Genomic DNA, 26,005 nt, shown 5'->3' with positions numbered 1-26,005 from the left:
GCCCCTAGTCCCTTGCCCCCCGGTTAACAGGGGACGTCACGCTCCGCCGCGAGCCGCCCAGCGGTGACGTCACCGCCGACACGCGCGCCGTTCGCACGGAGTCCGTTTGAAGAGCCACACGTTTCAAGCCGAACCGAACCGAACCGAAACCCTGACCCAGAGCTATGTCCGCTAAGCCCGGCGAAGAGAATCCCGGGTTCCTAGGGAGTGCCCCGCCGGGAAGCGAAGCGTGGCCTCCCAGCCCACCCAGGGACCAGGCGACAGGACGGCGGCAAGTGGAAGGCGCTGGGCTAGGGGGGCCCGTCGCCATGGAGACTGCGTCTACAGGTAACGTCTGATGAGGAGAGCCTTAATGACGGCCAAACCCGGCTCTGCATGACCATTTCGGCTCGTCCTCTGACACCGACGGTCCCTGAAGTTATGCGCGACTTGCGAAAAACTTAAATCCCACTAGTTCTCAATATCCGCCTGAAATTGCGTGGTTGCATAACTAGCTGGTTAGCCATTCCTGCGTCTGCATTCGTCTTCGCTGCCTTAAAATTTACAGGCGAAATACCGACATTACGGTCGGCGTTACCATCGTTCGCTCTCTTCATTAATGTCATTACTGCCATCGTTTACGGCTCCGTCACCATTAGCCTGTTCGGCTAATTTAGCCCGCAGCCGCCCAGTATCCTGCGCTGCGTCTCCCTCTAAAGTGCTTGGCTGTGCGGGGAAACTGAGCATTAACTTCACTTCAGTAGATACAGCCAGCTGGCGACTTTCTGAGATTTTTGGTAGGGACACTTTGTCTGGTTTCACGGACCCCCACAAAACGGGTTATTTATGCTGACAGTGCATCACTGATGGGTTGCTGAGTGGAAGCTGTGGTCATGATGTACCATGCTGTCGTGTAATTTAAGCTGTTGATGACATGATTTATACATGTCGAGTCTTATGTAGACAGCGGACTGTAAAATAGTTTCAAAAATAGCTTATCTGTCGTCCTTTCTTATACTGAAATGGAAACGCTACGTCGACCGTGTTCGGTGCCAACTCTCTCTTCTGAAAGTTTCCTCCCAGATACTAGTTAATCCCTACCAGGGTGTGGACTGGCAAAACGTTTACTCACAAGGACGTGATGGTCGGCACATTTCAGCCCGCAGCGCAAAGTCCGGGCGGGTGTGTGCTGCCTTGTGCCTTTCTGACTGCTTAAAGCATCACGTTTACTTTAGAGGGAGCGCATTTGTTTGCACTGAGGGAAAAAAAAACTATTTCCCTGGAGGTTCAAGCATTCAAACAAACGCTACAACAGTATATGGTAACTATAGCATAGCCCCAGCTTTAATTGATAACTATAATTAGGTTTTTCTGCCTATGTGTAGCTACAGTGTATGTCAGGTATTGGAAGGAGTAAATTGTATTATGCTTGTATGGATTCTGAAGTGCTTTAGCTTAAATAATTTATCCCACTGAGTGTTTCAGCTGAATTTATCCTCTTGTTGCGTGCCCTCTTCCTGGCCCACATCATTTCAGCAGACTGTAACTTGAGACAAAGTGTCAGAATGAGGAAAGACAAAACCTTACATCCAGAGTGTGTATGACCTGGTGCAGAATGTGACAGATGCAGATGATTGACATTTTCCTGAAGTGAGTCCCCAGTAGTATCAGCCGTCTTCGAGTAAGGTGCAGGAGTGGGCGTGAGGACAGGTGCCTGAAGCAAAGTCAGGAGTCTGAAAGAGAATTTGAAATGCATGGTTAGGTTCCCACTTGCTGTTGATGAACAGGGAGGCTTTTAGCACAGGAGCAGTTCGGGTGATGATGGTGAGTTTGTGCTTGAACGCAGTACCACAACTTTAGCCGTGTGGGAACCTGCTGGTGCTGTAATGTGTCAGAGTGGAATAGTTTGATTTGAATTTGCAGAGTCTTCATTTGACTTCTCAGAAACTGATTGGTATCAACTGAAATCCCCTGGGGCGAACATGACATTGCTGATCTTGAACTTGCACTACACTTGGAATTTATTGTGTCTAAAAAATGCCATGTGATCTCATTATTTTTTTCTTCATTTTGAGAATTGTTTGAATCACACCCATATTGCCTTTGGCTGTCACCATAATTGTGAGTATTTTTTAAATAATCATATATTGGCTCACAAGAAGAACTATTGGATTTTCTTGATTCTTTTCTGTTTCATTAGAGTTTCTTGCTTAATTTATATTGATTTAAATGGGGCTACTAGTACTGTGGAATTGAGGTTATTTGAGCCAGTTGTAATGGAACATGCAGCAATTCTTTGACTAAAAATTAAGATAACATCTATGGCTTTTTGTGAAATGTGGCTTTTCAGAAATGTTGATCAAAATGAAAGTATCCGACTATTTTATTTTACAACCAAGTAAAAGCTCTATCTTCTGAATTGCTAACATGTCATAATGGTATGTAGGTTAGTGGCCATCTTTAGTAGTGTTTTCATGAGGGATTCTTGGCAAAGCCCTTGCTGTTGATGTATATGTAACATTGTAAATAGTTTTGGTTACAGATACAGGTCAAAGTAAGGGCAGGTTTAAAGCCTTGAATTATGGACCACACAAGGTTTAGGTCAGTGCTTTAAACTCTAACAATTATGTGGAAGTTTTCTTGCTGTTAGATGTTGCATTTATTCCCTATTCTTGAATTTGGTTTAATTTTGACTTGCATTTGCCATTAGCCTTTAAACAGCCTTTGAAATCTGAATGAATATTCATACTTCATGGGGCGCACCAAAATAAATTCACCCTAACCTGATTTGAATTAGAAATGAGGTTTTTAATTGAGACTTTGGTATTCCACTGTTGTTCTTAATTAATACCTTCTGAGTACATATGATAGCAACAGAGGATCAGGAATACAAATGTGAATATAATCCTGGATGATGGTTTTGTTCATGCTGTTGGTTGCTGTAGTTATCTTTGAAAGCCATGTAGTTGTGTGGATCACTGGGCAGCAAGTGGTATAATTAAGGACTTAGGTATAAATATCAGGTCTGCTCTTACCCCTGAGAAATGCCTAAAGGTGTATTGCTTATGTGGATTATCCAGCTGTATAAGAAATGCAGTTTGTAGTTACTATAGCGGGATGTATGCTTGGAGAACCGTAGAGAGTACGGCTGTCACGATCATGAAATATCAGTTGACCATTAATCATCATACAAATAATTGCGATTAATGAATTGTCTTTTTCTGTTCATTTTATAACATAATCAGCTTAGAGGTAATCTAATCATGGTTCGATAGTACATATACATCTTATGAAGAACTGAATATTGAACATTGGAACATTTAAATAAAAATAACATTTGCCTTTTAAGGGCCGATAGGACTTTAACAAATAAGAAGTTAAACACTCCGAGATAAATAGTTAGTGTTGTCACTACCCGATCCGTACGACGTACCCGATTTTACCTCGCAGGTCTGCACCACGATCTGTTCATCCTACCATTTTACGGCAAACCATATTGTCTACATGTACAGCAAACGAAACCAGGTAACATATTGGAATTAAGGTAGTCTAGGGTAAATTCAAGTGAAGGAAGATAAAATCCATTTAAACTGGGGGTACCTTAAATCTGACAAGTTATCCAGCTAAGCAAGAAATCTGGCTTTGAGAAACATGATACAGGTCTCTGGTGTTAATAATTCTGTTTACTTAAAAACAATCCATTTTCTTTGTTTGTCATTTTAAGTGTGCACTCCAGTTGTCTTTCCAGTTTTTGGATCAACACTATTACCTAAATATCCTATACTGACTTGGTTACAGCATGATAGTGGCAGCTGTCAGGGACATATACAGTCATCCCACCGTAATGAGACCCATAAACACACACTCAGGCACAAGTGCAGACCAAATACAAAGCATCCAAAATCAGAATATCTGGCTGAATATCTCATTCTGGGCTGGTGGCGATTACTCAGAAGCAGCCTGTAAAATGAACCCGATATAGTGAAAAGAAATATTTACGGGATCAGGTTGGGTCATGAAAATGTTGTGAAACGAAGTGGTACAAATCGGGCACCGCTGTAAAATTTGCTGTGAAGTATAATGTTGCGCATCAGCTTGCGCAGACTTGCAAGGTAAAAATTGGGCAGGTGGTTCAGAAACACAACGAGATGATGTCATTAAACGAGTACCAGTCAGATATTAGGCCTACATGGTAGACAACAACGTGGAAATAGTAATAGAAATATGACAGTTCTGTCTCATCCAGCTATTTTTATACAGATGAATGGAGACAGTTCTAGCAAGTAGCAATTATGCAAAATAATCACAGTCAGCTCAAATAATCGTGATCAGGCAATTATGTAATAATTGTGACAGGCCTAGTGCAGAGGGTGTCAGGTTGGGCCTGGCTAGTCAGATGAAAACCAGAAATCTTTGTGTTATTGTTTAATGTATTCCAGAGGAATAGTTATAAACATGACTTATTTCTGAAATATGAAATATCTCACTTTTCGAAGGATAGATTGAGTATTTACAGAACCCAAAATATTACGCCACATGTCCTTAGAGGAAAAGCTCTCGGAGTGCCAGCTTTTGAAGAATGAACCACCATGCTTCATACTTCATACTGAAGTTCCTTCTGATATTCTCTTGACTGCCACCCCTCCATAGATGTCTGGTTGTGTTTTCTGGCCTGACAGTACCGATAAGATTGGTGCAGAGATACTTTGAATGTTTTAGGAATATGTTCAGTCAGCATTAACACTATCAGCGTGGCATCTTGCTGCCTCCTGTTTGTGAACAGTATGAAGTCTAATAAGAGCGGCCTGTGTTTTCCATCTCCCCAAGATCCTAACAAGGCATGTGCTTATCCTTTACCTGTACGGTAACCATGGCCAAAACATGCATCTCACACTTACTTCACCGACATCATACCTAAAAGCTTTCTATCTGTATTGCAGTAGAGTCTGTACTATTTTTAGCCTGCAGAGTCTTGTTGGCTGTGGGAAGCGTCAGCATCCTCATGCTTCCAACTCATTCTCTCTCTCCTGAAATATTCATCAGCTTTACTTGAAATTCTTCCTTCATTTGCTTTTTTTATCCACTCTTCTCAGGAAGCCGTTTCATCCCTGCCGATTTGTTGCCAGATTAAACAAGCACGCATCTTTGTTCAGCCCTCAGTGTGTAGGCCTGATGGTGCCACATTCTGGTACAGTCTGCCCTCTCTTGCTGCTGTATACAATGACTTTGTTCCTTATGTCAAATGATGCTGAAAAACCATTTTAATTCCTAAGCTGAGGAGTTGCAACTGTTTGTTTTTTTGTGTATCACCAGCTCTCACCATCCATGAGACATACTGTCCCAGAACCCAGGGATGCTGGGGCAGAGGACTCTGTTCATCAAGCTACCTTTGCGCCCCCCCCCTCCCCCCCCAGACCACCAGAAACTAGTATTTGCAGGCCAGTACTGCCCCCCCTTGCCACTCAGTAGGAAATCCAAAACAATGGGGTTAGATGTTCTGCGTCCAGACTAGACGTCGCCTCCCTTGTGTATCCAGGGAAACACAGAAAGCCTGGGGAAGATGCAGTGCTTCCTTAAGAAATATGGTTATTTGGTCTGATTTGGTTTGAGCTGTTCTTATCTGTGTGGCCCACCTGAGCTCCATCTGGGGAGTCCCTGGAGTCTCTCCGTCTACAGTTTGGAATGGGAGATGGAGCAGTCTCTCTGCTTGTCACATTCACTGTGTTTTTTTTATGGAAGTAACCAGTATGATTCGGAAATGCTAACGAGAATGTCTACATATCTTGGCTTAAATATGAAATATGTAAACTACTATGCATTGGCTGCAAGCCTTCTAACTAAAAGAAAAAATTGCTTGCTAGTCCCCAGCTTGTAGCGCAACCAAACTAGCCTAGCAACCCAAGGCTTCAGTTTCCTTTAAGAAACCTTTAAAACTTCATGGCAGAGATTTCTCCGAATAGACCACCTGATGAGTAAAAACCTGTTACTCAGCAAATGTTTCCAGTGCACAAAGTGAGCTAAAGTGGGAACGCTCTGCTTTCACTGCTGTGTTTCTCATCCTCAGGAATAAGGGCAGAGTCTGATACCGCCTGCTTACTGAACACAGCAGGTCGAGCATCGCTTCCACATGCCATTGCTTGTACTGTAAGTTTGTGTGCTACACAAACTTACAGTTACTCACATAAGTAATCCATTACAGAGGTGAATAGTTCAGGTCCAGAAGGATACAGATTGAGAACCAGGTTTTGTTTCAACCAACCAGTTGAGTTCTCTGCGACTGTGACTCTTTGTACTCAACTGGGTGGTTGAAACAAAACCTTGGTCTGGATCTGTAACTTTCTGGACCTGAACTTTCCAGCTCTGTCTGTTACTGTTGTGAGTAACTTCCCCAACACTGGCTACACAGCTTTTCAGAAATTCTGTTTTTAGCTTTATTGTGGAAGGGCTGGAAGTTGAGGTGCATCTGTAGTATTCCTTTGGTGTTGTGTGTCCAGTGGTTTTAAAAAGAAAATAGTCATCTAAATAGTGATAAATAACACATAAAATAGCCAACAAAAGAAGTGCCCCGACACATCCATGTCTGCACCAGCTGCAGCGTTACAGCCCTCGGCTGAATTGCAGTGTTATAGTCCTTTCATTCATCCCTGTTTTGAAAAAGAGGACTCATCATACCAGAACACGAGTGGATTCTAAAGAGCTTTGTGCTAACTGTGCAGGTTTGCCCTGGTAACAGCTAACTGGTAAAGTTATAATGCATTATGTGCCTGCAGCTCTCCTCTGCTGTAGTAGCATAATCCGTAGGACCAACCAGACGCTTTGGCAGAACCTGCTGCTTTCTGCTTAACCAATCTTTGTATGACACCTTATCTGTGGAGAGCCGTTTAATGACAGCGAAGCCACACATGATATTGCTGGACTCAGCATATGGTCATGGGATGCCCTGCCGTCCCTCCTGGCTGTGTGCTTGGCACTCCTGCTATACGGGGAATAAATTCAGAGGTACACCGTCTAAACCCACCTCATCTTTACTTGTGTCAGGGGGGAGCTCGCATCTGGTTGAGATTCTGACTTTACAGGGTGAGTCTTTGTTTGTGTTCATCCAGTCTTTTTGGTGTGACAAATGTACTTCTTGGGTTTGTTTTGGAACTGTTTCCCTTGTCAGGGCATTTTCAGCAAGAATAATTTAGGAAATTTTAAAATATAACCATCATGAACAGTGAGATTAGTGCCTAAAAGTGGAACTTGCTGATAATTATTTGCTGGGTAATTCATTTTAACTGCGATTGATGTGTGTCCTCATTCTGACTTCCGGGAACACAATGTACTTAATATTTCAGAGGAAGCTACTCCCTTTCTTCATTGTTAGGCATAGTTTGAGTGATGTGTAAAAGCTGTGTGTGTATGTGTCTGTGTTTGAGGGTAGACAGGGCTCCCTGTTTCTGCAAGGGGTTGCTGTTTGTGTCCTCTGACCATGAAGCCATGGGGACCTCTCCCTTTGCAGTTGCTCTCACTCCTTTAACCTGTCCTGCACTGGTTCCCTGTTTTTTGTTGTTCTTAAACAGCAGGATGTGTCCTGCATAGACTTACACATCCCCCCAATTGTACTCCTGTCTAATCACAATGTGAAAGTCTTTTGCTAGCGCTGACATTTCACTCCGGCCCTTTAAATGATCCTGGCTTTCCCTTGGAATGCCCCGCACCTCCTCCTGGACTTCCTGTGGAGAGAGAATTGCAAGGAGCCTTCCAAAAATACCCAGCGTGTGCTGGGAGATGTTTCCTTTATTGTGCGGAGCAGAAAGCTTCTCATCACGCAGCTCCTTTCCCAGAGGCATGGGGGGGTGGCTTATGCTGTGGGGATAATGCAGAGCGCCCTGTGATCCTCTGCATGAAGAAACACAGGCTCATAGCGACAGACACCAAAGTCCTCATTCTCACAAACGGGCATTCACATAACAGCACATAAAAACATGCTCACACATATACAGACTTATAAATACAGCCATGAATACACTCACTGAATAAGCTCCCTCTAAACTGGTTCCCTGTGTCCTGAGAAGCAAATGCTGTCAGAAGAACTGTCCTGCTCAGAAAGACCCCAGACATTCTATGCATCTCATTCATGTGACAGAAACCGGCACATCCCAGAGCTGGCAGACTGAGGGCACAGCTGGGCCTGAGGGGGCACGAGGGCTGCTGCACACCGTCTGACCCTGTACTGCGACCCTCTAGCATGCTTGCAGCTGTGTATATGTCTGTGTGTCTCAAGAGCATTTCCCTAAGAGAATCAATAAAGTATCTCTATTCTATTCTATTCTATTTAGGGCTGCATGATATTGGAAAATTTCAGATATTTGCAATGTGATTTATTTTTGCGATAAGTATTGCGATACTTATACAACAAAAAGGAGTTCAAAATGGATTTCTCACAAACTTTTCTATGAGTAATTTAACAGCAAGGATGAAATAGCAAGGCTGAAAATGATTATGACTGGGGTTGGAGAGCTTTTGCAGAGCTCATGCAAAAGCAGCGGCGATAAACTTTAAACTGATTTTTTAACAAATGCTAGATAATCTTGAAAACTGCAAAACTTGCTAAGTTTTGTTTTCTGTGACTGAGTAAAAATGTTTTAAACCCTCCTTGCTCTGTGAATCTTATGGCCAAAATTTCAAAATACTCGAAGCGTACTACAAAATAACGTTGTTTTTGAAAATACCATATGCTGCAGTATAATACCTAGACAATATGAAGGTATGAAAAAGCCTGACCTCAACCCAGTTGACTCTCACGGTCCTTGCCATGTGAGAACTGCATGTGTATTACATGCAATCTTGGTATTAATATCGCATATGGCCTAGCCCTAATTGTGACTTCTGGTTATTATAACAAGCTCACATTCGCTGTAGCACATGCACAGGCTGGGCTGCCCACAGCAGAGTTCCAGTGTCTGCACAGCCGTGAGTAACCATCGCAGGATTCGGGTGGGCGTGTGCCTCTCAAGGTACAAAATAAAAGCTATTGTATCGAGGCTAAAAATATAATCCTGAAGATAGTCTTTAACAAGACATATGTGGGACATGATGTGCTTTAGGAGTAGATGTATGGGGAAAAAGTTACACTCTGCTAGAATTAGTGCCATTGACATTAGAGTATTTTATTAGCATAGGGTCTCTGCGCTCAGAGGCCTCCAGACCAGGTTTCTTCTACTCAAGCCTCCCTTTGTCAGTCTCTGGCCAGATGGGCCCTGGAGATATGACCTATATTGCCACTGACATTCCCTCTTCTCTGCTCCTCCTTCCCTGCATCCTCAGTGGTCCTTGGTGAGTGCAAACCCTTGCTCTCCTTCTCCTAGGCTATTTTTGGAGGGTAGTAGAGTGTGTATGCAAATGGTTGGGGACTCCTGGTGGAGTGTGTGGTCTTTGCCCACTACCTACTACAGGTAAACCTGTTCCAAGCAGGACAGTCAGAAAAATAACCAGATAGCAGTGGTAGTGTGGCCCTGCAGCTAGGCAGCCTCTGCTCTGCTCTCTCTAAGCACGGATTTACAGACGACCACTAGCGAAAGACCAGTATCTAGAAAACATTGTGAGACTTTATTTTTGTGACTGGCTAATTTGGGTCGGTCATCAGTATTATTGTCAGGGCATTAATATCAAGGCCCTAATCTTATCAAACTGTTCAGTACGAAGTCAGGGAGGTGTAGCATCTGATTAGGTTTTGTAGCAGTTTTATTTCAATCAGTTTGAGACCTGCGCCTCATGGAAACCGCTCCTATCTGCATTGAGATGAATAGCATGAATTCTACTGTAAAGTGACGAGAAAGATGGACTAGGGTACCTGTTCACACCTGGTATTAACAGGCGTCCTGGGTAATCCAGTCACAAGTGGACAGTGCTAAATAAAGGTATGAACGCTCCCAAATACTTGCTGTATTTTCTTCCACTAGAATGTTCATAAAAAAGGGCTCAAATCATGCCCCAAAGCAAGCAAAGAGCACCATATACTGGGGTCAGAAAATACAGCAAATGGTTCATGAAGCTTCATTTGGCCGTCAGTAGCTTTCACTCACTTTTTATTTGGACCCTCGTCCGCTATGATCCATCTTCTTTCCATCACATTGCCGAGTAATCAAGAAGGCAAATATTAATCGATGATTTTTAAACAACGAGTACTCAAGTTCAGTTGAGTGATTGTGACATTTAAAGTACACTGTAGCCTTATACCACCTGTGCAGCATACATGTGTACCTTTGTTTGTATATACGGACTCTATTCTGCCATATATTTCTATCTATTCGTGGATCCCATTGTGCTTCAATGAGTCACATCTGCCAAAGATTTTATGTTAGAAGGTAGAGAGCAGCTAATGAAAGTTTCATATAGACTTTTCCTCACTAGAATTAAATTCCAAAAGAATTTTTCAGACTCTCAATGGCTAGTCTGTATGAGTCCATTCCATCCGTAAACCATTGCTGTATTCCCACCTGTACTCAGACAATCAAGTCAGTATTCATTAAGTGCCTCTTATTTGCAGCTGGGATTTCGTCAGTACTGGGTTATACTCCTTTATGCCAGCTGTGGCTAGTTTTTTCCCTGCAGGCTAAGATTACCATGTGAGTGCAGTGAAGCGTCCCCAGGGTTCCCCAGCCCTGCCCAGCCCAGCCCTGCCCTGTGCTACCCACAAGGGTGTAGTGCTGTCTGGGCAAGTTTATGTGGAAACAACTGCTGAGCTGCTAAATCCACCATTTACTGTCACACATACCTAAATATTCACCCTGATCTCTCTCTCTCTCTCTCTCTCTCTCTCACACACACACACACACGCACACTCACACGTTCGCGGGGATCGTCCATTCAACTCTATGGCAAAAAACCTAATCCCAACAATGACAACCTTGACCATCAGCCCTAACCTTAACCATAAGTAACCAAACAAAACAGAACATTTTTAGTTTTTTGGTTGCAGCCACAGATTTTTAGAAAATTAAGTTTCCTTAATTTATCCCCGCAGTGCAATCTATTCATGACCCGCACACACTATTACGCCGTACACCCTGAGGGTGCATAGGGAAGTCGCTGGACCCCTGCAGGTAGTGCCATTATATTTTAGCACTGTCTGAGACACAAGTGCATGGAAATATGCTAATCTTCCCTCACGTCTTACCTGTCCTTGCAGGTGATCTGGACTTCGACCTCCTGAATAGCTCAGTGAGCACTGGCAGCGACCTGTACACATCCCTGCGCTCTCAACAAGTGGCACCGTATCTCTTTGGGGATCAGAAGCAAGTAGAACGGGTGTCCAGTCTAGATTCACACGGTGGGATGTTCAGCTCCGATTCAGGCATTGAAATGACCCCTGGGGAGTCCATAGACGTGGCCCGGAGTCTGCTGGAGTCGGAGAAGACTGAAACCTACAGCTACATGGACGTAGGCCAAAGGGATGAGCATCAGCAGCAACTGCAGCACCTTGGTGGGTGGGATGACTCAGTGAAGACCAGCTCGGGCCAGTACCAGGAGAAGAAGGCCCCAGAGACGCTGGGCCCGGTGCTGGACTCATACTCCTTCCCCTATGTGGAGGAACCTTCGGATGAAGAGCTGTTGGACCATCTGGCCGAAAGTGCGGGTGGCACACCACGGACCATCAGCCCGGTCAGGATCACCCTGACTGAGATGGCCCCCGCCTCTGGCTGCCCCCCCCAGATCTCAGTGTCTGAGAGAGAGAGCATCCTCAGCCTGGGTGTGGAAGGAGTGCCCACAGTCACACTGTCCGAGCCTGAGGACGACAGCCCCGACTCTGTTACGCCTCCCCTCACAGGTGTCCCCCCCGCACAGCACACTGTCCGTCACAAGCCCCTCAGATGAAACAGGATTATAGAATAGCTGCACCTGCAGAAAAGGGCAGTTTCATTTCCCCAGTGTGTTGTGTATTGCTCAGTGCCTATTGATGTATTGGTAAAGTCCTATTAATTAAAGATTCTGGGTAGTTTGGGGCATTAAATCCAGACTTAATCAATCAGCAAAAATGAGCAGCCAATGGGGGGCAGACAAGAGTTACGCTCCGCAGGTTACAGCTGGGACTGCACTGGGAAACAGACACTGAACTTCACATTGACTAGCACAGTAATGCACTATTTACATTTTGTATATTTAGCATATGCTTTTATCCTAAGCAGTATACATTATTTGTGAAAGCAAGGTCAGACAGTCCCTGGAGCAAATGGAGTTAGGGGCCAGGCTCAGGGGTCCAGCAGTGAAATCACTCTGCCAACAGTCTCTTAATCCACTGAGGCAACACAGCTGTTTACTACATCTCACTTTGCACTTGCAATGTCCCTCCATGTCTTTTTCTTTATCTTCCTTTTTCTTTCTGTATTTCTCTCTCTCTTTGTAGAGGAATCCCCATCTGACCTCATGTTCCAGTCTAGTGTGGTGAAGCCTGTGAGTTCCGGAGTGGTTAATGCTTTCGGGGCCTCTGCCCAGCCCCTCCACTCAGCAACTGTCCACGACCAAGATGGCAGCAGCGCCGAGTCGGGTGACTCTGAGATTGAGCTGGTGTCGGACGAGCCGTCCCCCCTCCACGAGCAGCGGTCCCCCGGAGCTGGTTACGCGAGCTTTGGTCTCATGGGAGGCCCCGCCTCTGCCGTGGCCCCAGTGGCTCCACCCATTCAGTATAGCATTCTGCGGGAGGAGCGGGAGGCGGAGCTGGACAGCGAGCTCGTCATTGAATCATGTGATGCCTCCTCTGCATCGGAGGAGAGCCCCAAAAGGGAGCAAGACCCTGCCCCGGCCCCGACCCCTGCCCTCACAACTGCACCCGCCCCCGCCCCCATGCCTGTTGAGCCCCCATCCTACATTTCAAGAGAGGGTCCAGCCAGTGACAAGATCCCCAGTCCTTCCAAGATGGAGGGTGTTTACCCTTGCCGACCTCAGGCTCCGCCTAGCGTAGCTTTCCTCGAGCCACAGGTAGAGAGACAACCCCTAAAAGAGAAGGAAGAGGCAGAGGAAGGGAGGAAGAGGCCAGCCGGTGAGGGTAGGGGGGAGTCAGAGAGACACCACACACTGCCTTTGTTCCTGCAGGGTCTGAACAAGCAGAAAGGTGAGTCGTCTGCTGACTGCTTTGGGGTTTGGTGTTTCGTTTCTGCTCTCTTTGCTGAGTCGTCTGTTTTGAGAGAGATGGGGGATGGTATGGTTTGCCCGTGGGCCCCCTGGTTTCTTTAACAGGGACGGGTAATCTTCATGGTCTGAGTGGCTGTGCTGTATTGTATCCTGCTGTGTGCTGGTTAAGATAAGAAAAGATAAGTTAGCACTGCATTGGTCCCAGGGGGAAACTCGTTATGCATACAGCAGCATGGTACATAAAGTGCTCAGAAACACAGCGAACATAACAAAGACAACATGCAGTGAGAGTAATGCAAAAAATGTGAATAAGTTAACGTGGAGCGGATGGCCAGTGAGAGGGCCCCGTGGAGCGGATGGCCAGTGAGAGGGCCCCGTGGAGCGCATGGCCAGTGAGAGGGCCCCGTGGAGCGCATGGCCAGTGAGAGGGCCCCGTGGAGCGGATGGCCAGTGAGAGGGCCCCGTGGAGCGGATGGCCAGTGAGAGGGCCCCGTGGAGCGGATGGCCAGTGAGAGGGCCCCGTGGAGCGGATGGCCAGTGAAAGTGCCCCGTGGAGCGGATGGCCAGTGAGAGTGCCCCGTGGAGCGGATGGCCAGTGAGAGTGCCCCGTGGAGCGGATGGCCAGTGAGAGTGCCCCGTGGAGCGGATGGCCAGTGAGAGGGCCCCGTGGAGCGGATGGCCAGTGAGAGTGCCCCGTGGAGCGGATGGCCAGTGAGAGTGCCCCGTGGAGCGGATGGCCAGTGAGAGTGCCCCGTGGAGCGGATGGCCAGTGAGAGTGCCCCGTGGAGCGGATGGCCAGTGAGAGGGCCCCGTGGAGCGGATGGCCAGTGAGAGTGCCCCGTGGAGCGGATGGCCAGTGAGAGTGCCCCGTGGAGCGGATGGCCAGTGAGAGGGCCCCGTGGAGCGGATGGCCAGTGAGAGTGCCCCGTGGAGCGGATGGCCAGTGAGAGTGCCCCGTGGAGCGGATGGCCAGTGACAGGGTCCCGTGCAGCATTGGCAGATACTATAGGCCCCTCTCATTCTATGCTCTGTTCTACTTGAAACAGGGAAATCTGCAAACTGTGTTGCAGACTGGCCCTCCAGAACCAGAACTGGGCAACCCTGACATATTGTTTGTGTAGATGGTTGGAGACTATTTAACACAAGCTGAGTGTAGTGGCCTGTCTGCGGGCTGCAGCATTTGATTTCTTTGGGTTTCAAAGGGGGTGTTTCTATAGGCTCAGGGATATCGCTTCCGGTTTTAATGATTCACCTCTACAGGTACCGGGGAACACATCTGGACAAGGGGTACCCATTAGCGGGGGGGCAGAAAGTCAAGTTCACTTCTTTGTTTGCTTTTGAAAAACTCAGATATACCCACCAAGGCCCTTATGGTCTCGTGTTGCAGATTTGGCTAATGTAACATTAAATACACAGTCTAAAAATACAGTTGATTGGTAGATTTCAAATCACAACACTCAGTGAGTAATCCATATCATTTGTCTCGCCTAAGAATGACATTTAAAAAAAAAAACCGCTGTAATTCAGTTTCTTATTAAAGAAGTTTTATTGGTTTGCATAAAATTGTGCGTAGGTGAGCTGTTCATCACAGCATTCTAAATGATGCTCCCCCCGGTTCCAGGGTCCATGCACATCAGTGCTTAAACGGCCTTGATGAATTTTTTGGCATCTGTCTCGAAACTCCTTTGGGCCAGTTGTTTGTTTTCCCCCGATAAATGCAGCGCACTCTCAGCCGCACATTCTCAGGGTCTGCTGCCACCTAGTGATGCACAGCCTCATATTTTCTCTGAGAATAGCGGCTGGGAGACGTCTGTCTGGTGTGTGTCTGTGAAGATGTAATCTTGTGTATTTCCCTTGCTAATTAAATGGGCTGTGACTTAGTGCCATTTACGCGGTAACAGCTATGTCTTCCTGTGACACATGGATGATGTCACCCAAAGTCTGTATCTCCAGTGCCTCTTCAGAGAGCAGACAGGAATGCCCTGAGCTCACATTGTGGAGGTCTCTATGGACAGACGGTGTCCAGGCTTCACTCTGAGTTTGGCTGTAGGGCAGGTGGAACATCTCAGGGAGGTGTGGTAAAACTCCAAAAATAACAACCCCCCCCCAACCCACAAAGCATGTTCTAGAGAGCATAATCCTCCTCCAGGTTAACTGTCTGTTTATTATTTTAAAATATATCCCACCTAAGAAGCGTATTGATAATTGGCTTTTGAAGGTAGAGTGCTATTACGGGGATTTTCACAAAGCTGCAATTAGAATGGCTATAATTAAAATTACTGAATATTTATGTTAATATTTCTTTTTCCTTATTTTGAAAACCATCAGCACCAGGTTATTGCTGGCACTGTTGTATGAGTGAGCAGTGGTGCATGAAAGAAAGCCAGCTGAATGTTCTAGAAAATACAGAAGCCAGTCTATATCCGGTTGACAATAAGCATCTGTGCCAGTAGAGGGTGCTGTACTGCCATCTGCCTGACCAGTAGGGTTCCTTGGCTTGTACTTGACCACCTTCCAACACCAAGCCTGTCTGCTCGCCACAGCAAATGCATATGTATCAGTATTTAAGTTATTTTTATTGTCTATAGCTCTTCAGCATCTGAATGCTGCGGTGTGGGCATATATATGCTCCACCCCCTATGTGTTGGCTTTTCGGTGTGATGTTTAGCCCTGGTGCTGTAGAGTGTGCCCCGCGTGGGCTCAGGCGGGTAGGGTACCTGGCTGGCTTTTCTCCTTTAGCTATTGGGAAATGGGGCTGTGGCGCTCGCCGCTTTCCTGCCTTCTGCTGTTACCATGGCAACGGAGCAAAGGAGCAGAACGTGGAGGGCTGACGTTTTGTGGCCTATTTGCTGTTGCCTTGAGAGCTATAACCCCCCTTGAGGGTCTCCGGCAGAAGGAGCAAAGAAATGAACATGAATGATGCATGAAGGGGATCAGATGACTTAGAGGAGTCATGAGAAGTCGTCACGACTGTGCCATACCTGTGGCTTCGTGTTGTCAGTGTTCCTCCTTCATTTTAAATGCACAAGCTTTCATTTGCTCAGAGACCTGCTGGTACATTATATGGTGCAGCTTAAGGACAGATTCACTGGTTTTATGCAAAAAGGAAAAATTCTGATGGATTAGTTTCCACGCTGAAGTACTGGTGGGGTTATTCAGTCTGAATATATAGACTAGATGTTGAGTGTGGTAATGGCTCTCTGTTCCTGCAGTATCCTATTGTCATTGAAATGTCACGTCTGTGTGGCCATTCATGACCCGGTGGTCACCCAAAGTCACATGAGGGGGAGGTTAGGGGACGATAGGGGACCCAGCTGTCAGTTTGACATGAAGTCTGTCACCAAACACAAAGGAGAAGATGGTTTCAGTGGTAGCACATTTTCTTGCTTTGGTTTCTTGTGTGCCTTGTGTGTGGGAGGGGGGGGGGGCTCCTCCCCTGCTGCTAACCCCACTGCAGGTAAGATTGTCTGTCGTCGTGGTGACCAAATCAACTGCAGGATGTGCTTCTGTGTAACTGGACCTCCAGGATTATTGTCATTTTCTTGTGATGCAGCATTGCACCCGTCACAGCCAGGGCCTGCTTTACAGCCCCTCTGGCAGGCACTATAATCTCCCTCCTTCCTTATTTGCATTGCTAATGAGCCGTTAAAATAAGCCGCGTGGAAGGCAGGTACAGGAGAAGAGAAATCCTTCTCGTTCTCTCTGCTCATCAGCCTGTTTCCTTCTGAAGGGATTGCAAACATAGACTAATACCTCAGTCTGGAATGCTTCATCTGCAGTCTGCTGGGGCTCAGTACTGGAAATGTTCTTATACTGCCCTGTCAGTACACTTAATTAGGCTGTTAGAGTAACTTACTCGCTGCTTTGCATTAATAGTACATAGCATTAATAGTATGTATTCATCGTGTGCAATTCCATTGTATCATTTTCGATTCAGAATATAAAACGAATGTAGATGTTCATCACAGAGAACATGATGCTATTTCTGGCTGTGAGTCGGTTTCAGCTAGTGCTGAAGAGCTCAAAGACCCTCCCACGTTACTTAAATTGCAATTTTGGTTTCCCAATAAATGACACCAACACTGGAGAGAGTATTTCAGAAGACAAAGACTGTCGGTTCTGTTATACTGAACTTAGATATCTTGCTGGAAACACATCCGACCTGCTCATTTGAGGTGACATTATCCAGGTGTGTCTACGAACAGCGCAAGTCAGGAACAGCTTCTGCAAGTTTGTCTTCTGGAGGAATTTAAGGCACTTTTGCTGGGAAATTCAGACCGGCCTAAAAAATAACTGCAGGTTATAGGGGTGTTTAACTCTAGAGATATGTAGCCATACATGGTAGAGAACATGGGATTTGGTGCATTATGATCAGGATGCAATAATATTTTTATGAATTTTTATTAATTTTTACATGTTTGTTTTTAGCATGAAAACTAATGTCTCTTAGGTTTTGTTATTCAGACACATAGACAGACTTTGGTGTATGGCTTCCTAATCGTGTTTGTACTTAATAATAATTTCAAGAAAACTTTTGTTTCCCCTCTGTACCGAAATTGCACTGAACTGTAAGCACAAAATATAGATCTCCACCAAATCATGAATTTTGTGTACTTCTCCACACCTGTATGATACAATATAGTTTTAAAAATTAACATTATAACACTAACATTATTAATGTTGATTAAAAACCCCTCCCCCTCCCTTTCTGGGCCCATCCTCTCCTGCTTGGATGTAGTTGTCATGGCATAATTAAATTATGAGATAAGTGCCTATGGAAGATGGATGGGTAAACAGATGCCTGATGTAAACTTGAAACATGCTGAGGAATGAAGTCACTGGTATTGCCTCAGGGCCTAGCTGCAATTATGAAAACTGTTAAGTGCCCAGTTTGCCTGCTTACAGTTATGTGGTATGGCAGCGGGACTTGCAGAAGTGATTGGAGCAGACAGCTGTCTGTTTCTGATAGGCTGCCAGCACGTTACCTGGGTGTGGTCTCCAGATCAGAACAGCACACGCAGTCAGGTGACAGCTTATGAGAGTCCCAGTCCGCCAGAGTGTCTCTGCTGAGTCATTCCTGGTCAGGGCAGCCCCACCTGTATGGGACTGGCAGTGATGTCACCCTGTACCTCTTTGTGCTGGTCACCTGACCACAGCTGTCCCGCCTTCAATGAACAAGTTAGGCTCTGATGTGAGGCATGGCCACACCCTCCATCTGGGGAGAGCAATAATGTCCTTATTTACTGCCTTTGTGTTTATTTTTATTTTACATTTTTGGAGATAATGAAAGAGAACATTCACTTGTCGAGCAGATGTGGGGCATTCTGGGGGAAATGCCAGCATTGCGATGACTATCACCAGCATGGTGTGTGGTATGCATTTTGTTGATGTGATACGCCACTCCCAATAACATGCTTGTGAATGTCACTGGGTGAACCGGACATGATGGAAATTCTGGCATTGAAAAGGGAGAGAAACAAAACCAGCACAGCAGTGATCTGCACAGTGCATGATGCTGGTTAACCCTGTGCTGGCTGTGCCACCTCCCGTCGATATGTCAGTTGAACAAAGGGGTGGGGTCTGGAATGCTCATACAAAAGGGTGCCCAGACGCCACCCCTCCAAAGCCCTTCCCATCGCACGCCTGATTTGCTGCAGTGCTGACTGCAGTGTTTACAATCTGCTCCCCCCTCCCCGCACCGCTATGGCTTGGCGGCTCTCGCTTTGCTGTACAGCATCATCATCGTATAGCTCCGCCTCCACTTTCCCCCCCCCACCCCCGCCTCCCCTCAGCCATTCATGTGCTGGGATGCCTGAGTGAGAGTCTGTTCGCTGCAGCAGAACCTTCGGAGAAAACAGGAAAACACCCGTGCTCCAGCATGCAGGCCAGCGCCGAGCCCACCAAGGAGTGCCTCTGGAGCGGCTGGAAGTGTCAGGGTATGGAAGCGCCCTCGCGCTGCTGCGTTCGTGTGTGCGGGGGTCTGCGGGGGCCTTCTGCCAGGCCTGCATGCGAGCTCTCCTGTAGCAGACAAAGGGAGCGAGGGGTCGGCTTGTCGTGTCGCTATGTATGTCTAGGTGGCGTGAGCTGGCTGTGGATGGTGTGTTTCTTTGAAAACGCTGCATCCTGCTGCGAGTGCTTGTACCTGTAAAATGGCTCGGGTTCAGTGTCAGTATGTGGGTCTCTATGCCAGATAGGCATTAGCATAAAATGGTGCTAGTACGTGTGAGCAGGTCTGGGCAGGAGGAGGACATAGCTAATATTGTTGTCGTAACCCCTCCCCCTCCCTTTCTGGGCCCATCCTCTCCTGCTTGGATGTAGTTGTCATGGCATCAGGAAAGTCAGTGGGTGCTGTGTTGGGATGTAGATTTCACTGAGGCGCCCACATTTGCGTGCTCACTGTCATGCCATCGAGGTTTTAGCTACCGTTCTGGGCCGCGATTGCCACAGCGTCGTGCATACATCCGCACTGTGATATTGTTGTCATGGCTTCGTGGCTTTATCTAGGTTCTGGGGAGGCTGTTGTCATGGTATCAGGCACACAGTGCTGGGATGTGGTTGCCATGACAGCCAGGCTGGAACTGGGTGCTGTCTGTGGTCTTGAGCAGGAGGGAAATGGTAGCTCAAGCTCCTGTGTTGGACACACCCATGCTGACTCCCCCCTAGGCATGAATGCATAATTCTTGATTATTACTGCCTATTTTTTTGCAAAGGCAGTATAAATGATTTACACGCATGTCTGGGAGAGCAGCAGGGCAGGAGAGAAAAGGCTGATGTCATGCAGCTTTTCCCCGACGACCTGCCTTTGTGTCTGCCCGTCATATTGATCATCGGCGGATATGGCTGCCATCCACGTGTGGCGGGGTGTGGCCGTCTTTCTCTCTGGGGAAGTGCGCACGGCCGAGTCGCCATTGTCCTGCTGGCGGGGGAGGGGGCGGCAGAGATGAGGCGGCAGGGAATGGGGAGCCGCACAGAACACGCCACATGCTGTGATTGGCTCCCCAGAATGCTCCAGAAGGAATCCGTGGCTGCTGTGGGCACGAGCGTGATCCATCTAGCGGTGTCGTTATTGCCTTTGTGTTGCCGCTTCCCGTTTCCGTCTCCTCTTCGCTGCCTTTTACAGTGACGAACACGGTGTGAGTAATTAGCCTGATCCAGCTTCACTCTGCCTTTCTTCTGCTCCTGTTAGCCCACCTTGTGCTAAATGCATGTGTCATAGCAGCCATCAGATCAGGTGGGGAGTGAGGGCTCCTCTTTCAGGACAATGGTGGGCGTGCAATGGTCAGCTCTCTTGACCCCCTTTTTGCATGGGGGGGAGATTTTAGGAGTGAAACATTGTAGCCCCGCATGTAGGTATTATTTGTCATTCCTGTCTATGATAACATGCTACAGGAAGACAAGCTGGGTGTGTCTATATCCTGCTTCTATTGGTTATCCAGTCATGGTTGGCACCCCTCCCATGTTTACTGTGGTAACCTTAGTGGGCTTCTGGTGTCATCTTGAACAGTCCAGCCAAAAACAGACCTTCTGGTTGGACAGCAGCTCAGACTCGAGTGAGTCCACCATCATTCAGGCATTTTTCACTTCTCATTGAAGTTCCTTCCTTCCCAGCTGAAGAGGATTGCAAATATACACACATGGTCCTTCCGACTTTTTAAACGACATGTTCACCCTGCCACGTGAATCAAAGCATCTACAGCAGGGGTGTCAAACTCCAGTCCTGGGGGGCCGGAGCCCTGCACATTTTTGGGTTTCCCCTCATTTAACACACCTGATTCAACTCCTTGCATCTCCTTGTGCTAATTACCACACAGCTCTTGAGCTGAATCATTTGTGGTGGAACAGGGAAAGAACTAAGCTACACAGGGCTCCGGCCCCCCAGGACTGGAGTTTGACACCCCTGGTCTACAGCGTTTGCAGTCCTGTCTGCTGTTGAACTTTGTTTAGAGTCCTTGATCAGGGCTCAATCGGAACAGTAAAAGGAATTTCCTGTGGCCTCGTACAGTTTCCTGCATTCCTTCAGTTTAGGCCCAGGTGACCAATCTCTGTGCTATTCTTATGGAGTCAGAATAGTGCCATATATACTTGTATGTGTACTTTCCAATTTGCACCTGTAAAATGAAATTTGCTCGCACTGAACACAATTTTCATTCGCAAAATACTGAACAGAAATACGCGTCACATGATCTGTACTTGTATATGAAGATTTGTGAATGAACGTGAAAAACATTTTGCAAATACACGTCAATATTTTTTGTAAATGCGAAACCAAACATCTTCATAAAAATATTTTTTACAAAGATAGAATGGTTTTCAAGTACAAAACCTGTATTGCAAATCCAAGTCTTCTTGCAAATACCAAACTGTGAGTGCAAATTCAAACTTGCACACATAAATAATTTTGGCACTAACTTGCCTAGCGCTTTGCATATAAATATTTGCTCGCATAACCACCAATCAAATTGATTCATTTTCTAGCCAATCATAAAACCACTGGTGTCCTGCATAATACCATAACCATACTACTGGATAATTACTGTATCATGAATTACTTGTTTTATGTGTTCATGTAACTTAGAACTTAGAATAAAATACTACAGCACTCCTTTTAATAACACATCTATTCATTATTATTAGATTAGCCCATGTTTTTGCTCCCCCACAAGGTCCCTGCCAAACAGTCCACATTTTTGCTCCCTCCCAGCTCCCGATTGGCTCTCTCTTGTGGTTGGCCTCTGTGTGACTCTACTGAAGACCACATTGTGTGCAGGATAAGCAAAAACATACCGTACATGGCTGTTCCTATACAGGTTCTCTTCCCAAGTGCTGAGGTCCACATCCATTTCTGTGGCTGGCACCTCCACCCAGAGATCAGTATGTGTAGTAATGCCCGTCCTTTCTGGCGGTCAGATAAGGGCCCAGAGGGAGCTGTGTGCTTCCTGGAGCAGGCCCCTGTGGGGCGGGACCACTGAGCCCCTTCCTCATTCCCGCCCCCCGCCTGGGACACCTCGTCCAGCACTCTCCTTTGTCTGAGAAGCCAGCAGCTGCTTATTCCCCTCCTGAGCCATGAGAGCCGCAGGTCAGTACGAGCTCCACCGGCAGCTTGAGCGCTAGCTAGCGGTCGATAGGCCAGCCAGGGCGTGGACGTGATATGTGTGTCTGTTTCTTCTGTCCCCTCCGTGCTGGGCCTGCTGTCCCAGTAGAGAGGGCACCATGGGAAAGAGAGTCGTTCTCTTTGTTGGGTGCCGCGCTCCGTCACCAAAATTAGCGCGGGCAGTTCGAACTAGGCAGCCGGCCGATCGCTTTCCTCTCTGCTCGAAAGAGCCCATCCCCTTCGACACGTGGGCGATCCACCATGCGCAATGTAGCCATTAGCAAGGACTTTCAGCTATTGTTGCTGTTACGTTTATTCATTTAACAGATAATGTTAGTGCTGTGCTCTGTGTCCGCATTTCGGTTATTGTTAGTCCTCCCAGTAACAGCTGTTCCGTCGGTATTAGCATTCCAGTTATTGTTAGCCTGCCTGGTAACATTAGCTGCTCAGTCAGTATTAGCGTTCCAGTTATTGTTAGCCTGACCAGTAACATTAGATGTCAGTATTAGCGTTTAAGTTAGTATTAGCTGTTCTGTTAAATTAGTTATCTAGTTAGCTTAGGCACAGCTACCTTTCACTGCATCAGCAGGGCGTGGTTGTGCTTGACAGGAGTTCCTTTGACGATCACTGAAATGGGAAGTTATTACATTTGGGTTAATTTGGAGTCAACTTGTCTGGTTCTTGTTTACAGCCCATGGCATTCTTTAACAAGAGACTAACACGATTGCAAATTGAAGGGTGAGATCCCACCATTAGTGAAGCAATTAAAATGTAGGAATTGTACCCTGCATCTTGGGAGCTAATTTTCCCACAGTGTATAAAAGAAAGTGTTTCCCATGTGACAAGTTTACACAGCTGGGATTTGAGCCACGACGCCAGTCTATGACCTTCAGTGACCCATGTGCAGTGCGGCAGTCTGAGAAATCTTATCAGTCATATTGAGTCAGGATTGGTGGTGGAAATAGGAGACCTCCTTCATTACGTTCTGCTGGGTCCCTCTGTCCCGTCCTCCTGAGTTTTTAAGCTCCTTATTTGATGACGGCAGTGGGTCTCATTTTAAAAGACCAATCTCAGTTTGGACTGGGGTGGTGTTTGACAGTTAAAAACATTAGATGATCTTGTATGAATTAAGACAGGGACCTCGCAGGGAGTTAAGTTGTGAACTTTCTGCCATGGAGCAGGAAGCAAAAACATGGACTGTCTCGGGGTCCCCAAGGAGCGGGTTGGGAGACATTTAACAGCAGGACCGTCTTAAGGAGACTGTGGCATTTACAGAGTGACGTGTCCCCTCTCTCAGCCATGGACCTGCTGTATTGGCGGGACGTGAAGCAGACGGCCGTGCTGTTTGCCAGCGTACTGCTCCTGCTCTTCTCGCTCACGCAGTTCAGCGTCGTCAGCGTCATGGCCTACATGGCCCTGGCCGCCCTCTCCGCCACCATCAGCTTCAGGGTCTACAAGTGCGTCCTGCAGGCTGTGCAGAAGACCGACGAGGGACACCCCTTCAAGTGAGTCCGTCAGTGCTTCCATTAAACGTCTATACGTACGTGCGTGATTAACATCTGTGTTCATGGTATGAGTCTCTGTGCCGTCCGTCTCTGCGTCCTGTGGCAGGTCCTACCTGGAGACAGAGATCGCCTTGTCCCAGGATCAGATCCAGAAGTATACTGATTGCACCCAGCTGTACATGAATAGTGCCATGAAGGAACTACGCAGGCTGTTCCTGGTGCAGGACCTGGTAGACTCACTCAAGGTCAGAGGGCTGAGCCCAACTGTCAGGGGATGTACTATGGAAGGTCCCAGCTGTGAAGACCACACCCACGGGGCAGCAGACTGTAGTTGATATGAAAGATAGGCTGAGCATTGCAGCATCACCAGTAGCACTACCTCAAATTTTGCTCCCTATTCACATACTCTGTTCTCTTTTCCAGTTTGCTGTGCTGATGTGGTTGCTGACATATGTGGGGGCGCTCTTCAACGGCCTAACACTGCTCATCCTGGGTGAGAATGCCCCCCCCCCACCACATAGTGTATTGTCAATGGACCCTTTTCACACTTCTGGGTTTTGCGTAACAGAAGTTGTCTTAGTGGGATGAGAACAACAGCTGCAAATAGGACATATGCAGCCCATAACTTATCTGTAAACGCAGATAATATAAGATCACAAATTTTAAAATCACGATTTAATTCTCGATTCTAATGAACTTCAAGCTTATGGGGCTCCTCTCTTTCTCATTGATCTGTAGCACCTCGCTCTGATTACAACCTGCCTGTTTACAACACTGGGCACTCCAGAAAAAAACAAAAACATTAAATTTAGTCATTAAAATGTAAAAACAATGTTGAATGACACAGATCTGTCACCACCTATCAGCAATATGACAGATAGGCAAGTCGTCATTTACCTTCTTGGTCATAGAGGAAATTCTCAAAAACAAGATAAGTTTGTAGCCCTTGTCAAGCTTTGTCCTTGGGGTGATGGAGAACTGGTCCACCAAACGAATTACGTCTTTCATGGGAAAATCAGGCAAGTATTGTAATGATGCTGAAAAATACGATACGAAGATTAATTCTCGTCAGTGTATGATCCTGCTTCCATCTTTCTTCAGTTCCCTACTAAGATGACTTCCATTACGTGAAACAGTGTGAAAAGGCTCTATTGATATGATGGGAATGTCACACAAGTTAATGGGAAGCTCCTGACTCTCAGGGCTTCGTCAGTGCTGAAAAAAGCTCAGCCAGTAAGAGCTGAATGCAACATCCTCTTTGTGCTCTGTCCCCAGTGGTCATATCCATGTTCACCATGCCTGTGGTCTATGAGAAGTACCAGGTAGGAGCTTCAGGTTCCATCTTGCTTTCTACCTAGAGCCATTCTGGAGATGTACGAGGGTCGTCTCACATTTGTCTCCTCCCTACAGGCTCAGATTGACCAGTACCTGGGGCTAATAAGGACCCACGTCAACTCCGTGGTAGGAAAGTAAGTGATTATCAGTCTTCTGTGGGCACTGTGCCAGTCAAAATGGGCAACAAGGGTGTATGAAAGAGCTCAGTGTCTCATGGAGCATCACTTGATGTCCTACAAAGCATAGACACCTAGATGCTTGTCTCACTTGGTGTGTGTGTGTGTCTGTCACCAGGATACAGGAGAAAATTCCAGGGACCAAACGGAAGACGGAATAGGAGACCCTGCGGCCAGCAGCCGTGCCAGAGGCTGGATCTGTATCTTCTTTTGGTCAACATCATGGTGTTTGGGAAACTGCACGTGTGTGCAGTGGGGGGGGGGGGGGGCGTCTCTGATTACAGTAAACTCACTTCATCATGCCAAGCACTAAAAGTCTAGTGAGGAAAATAAAAGTTCAGACAAATGACGTGTTTTTTTGTATTGTTTATTAAGTGCATGACAATATTGACTTGTGTGTTATTTTCCCGCTACTCTGCACAGTGCTGGTGGATTTAAGCTGTAACGTGACGTAATTCGCTCAGCTGCAACGCTAAGCATCGCCTTTATCTAAACACATCCATATGTATAAATACCCCATAGACACATGGATTCATTTTTTTGGTGTTTTCCAGCACAAATCAAACACTTCTCTACTTATGAACTATGGTAATCGTAGGCTTTGTTTTTTTGTATTAAAATAAGGAACCAGACTGATGTTTTAGGTACTGCTGTTAAATTACACAAAAAACAGCAGGTGGTCACACTAGCTTGTTAAAAACCTGTCCACCTTTGTACCTTGTTTGATGTAGTTCTTCTTAGTCCTGGACTATTTGCACCTCTGTACTGTTAATGAATGCGAAAATAAATGTCCCTGAATGTAAATC

General features: G+C 46.5%; 1 protein-coding gene across 3 annotated transcripts; it reads left to right on the top strand.

Moving 5' to 3' along the window:
- Positions 1-37: 37 nt before the first annotated feature.
- On the top strand, positions 38-26,003 carry rtn1a (reticulon 1a). Of its 3 annotated transcripts, XM_072699131.1 has the most exons (9): positions 38-327; positions 11,153-11,791; positions 12,368-13,072; positions 23,481-23,688; positions 23,795-23,933; positions 24,112-24,181; positions 24,964-25,010; positions 25,099-25,157; positions 25,318-26,003. In XM_072699131.1, exons 1-9 carry the CDS (start codon positions 165-167, stop codon positions 25,358-25,360), a joined length of 2,073 nt encoding a protein of 690 aa, XP_072555232.1. In that variant the 5' UTR covers positions 38-164; the 3' UTR covers positions 25,361-26,003. The 3 variants fall into 3 exon arrangements, with proteins under 3 accessions (XP_072555232.1, XP_072555233.1, XP_072555234.1); XM_072699132.1 differs by lacking the exons at positions 38-327; positions 11,153-11,791; positions 12,368-13,072 and adding an exon at positions 18,865-19,028; XM_072699133.1 differs by lacking the exons at positions 38-327; positions 11,153-11,791; positions 12,368-13,072 and adding an exon at positions 21,010-22,168.
- The last annotated feature ends 2 nt before the right edge of the window (positions 26,004-26,005 follow it).

The sequence above is a fragment of the Paramormyrops kingsleyae genome, chromosome 14 (assembly GCF_048594095.1).
Source record: "Paramormyrops kingsleyae isolate MSU_618 chromosome 14, PKINGS_0.4, whole genome shotgun sequence".
Lineage (NCBI taxonomy): Eukaryota > Metazoa > Chordata > Actinopteri > Osteoglossiformes > Mormyridae > Paramormyrops > Paramormyrops kingsleyae.
The sequence above is the reverse complement of the archived record's forward strand: the minus strand, read 5'-3'. Positions and strand labels throughout refer to the sequence as shown.

What these genes read in the sequence shown, in the direction of transcription:
- rtn1a (XM_072699131.1), top strand. Translation starts at nt 165, where the DNA reads ATGTCCGCTAAGCCCGGCGAAGAGAATCCCGGGTTCCTAGGGAGTGCC. An exon ending in ACCTGGTAGACTCACTCAAG is followed by an intron (nt 23,934 to 24,111) that starts GTCAGAGGGCTG and finishes TCTCTTTTCCAG; the next exon opens with TTTGCTGTGCTGATGTGGTT. An exon ending in CCTAACACTGCTCATCCTGG is followed by an intron (nt 24,182 to 24,963) that starts GTGAGAATGCCC and finishes CTCTGTCCCCAG; the next exon opens with TGGTCATATCCATGTTCACC.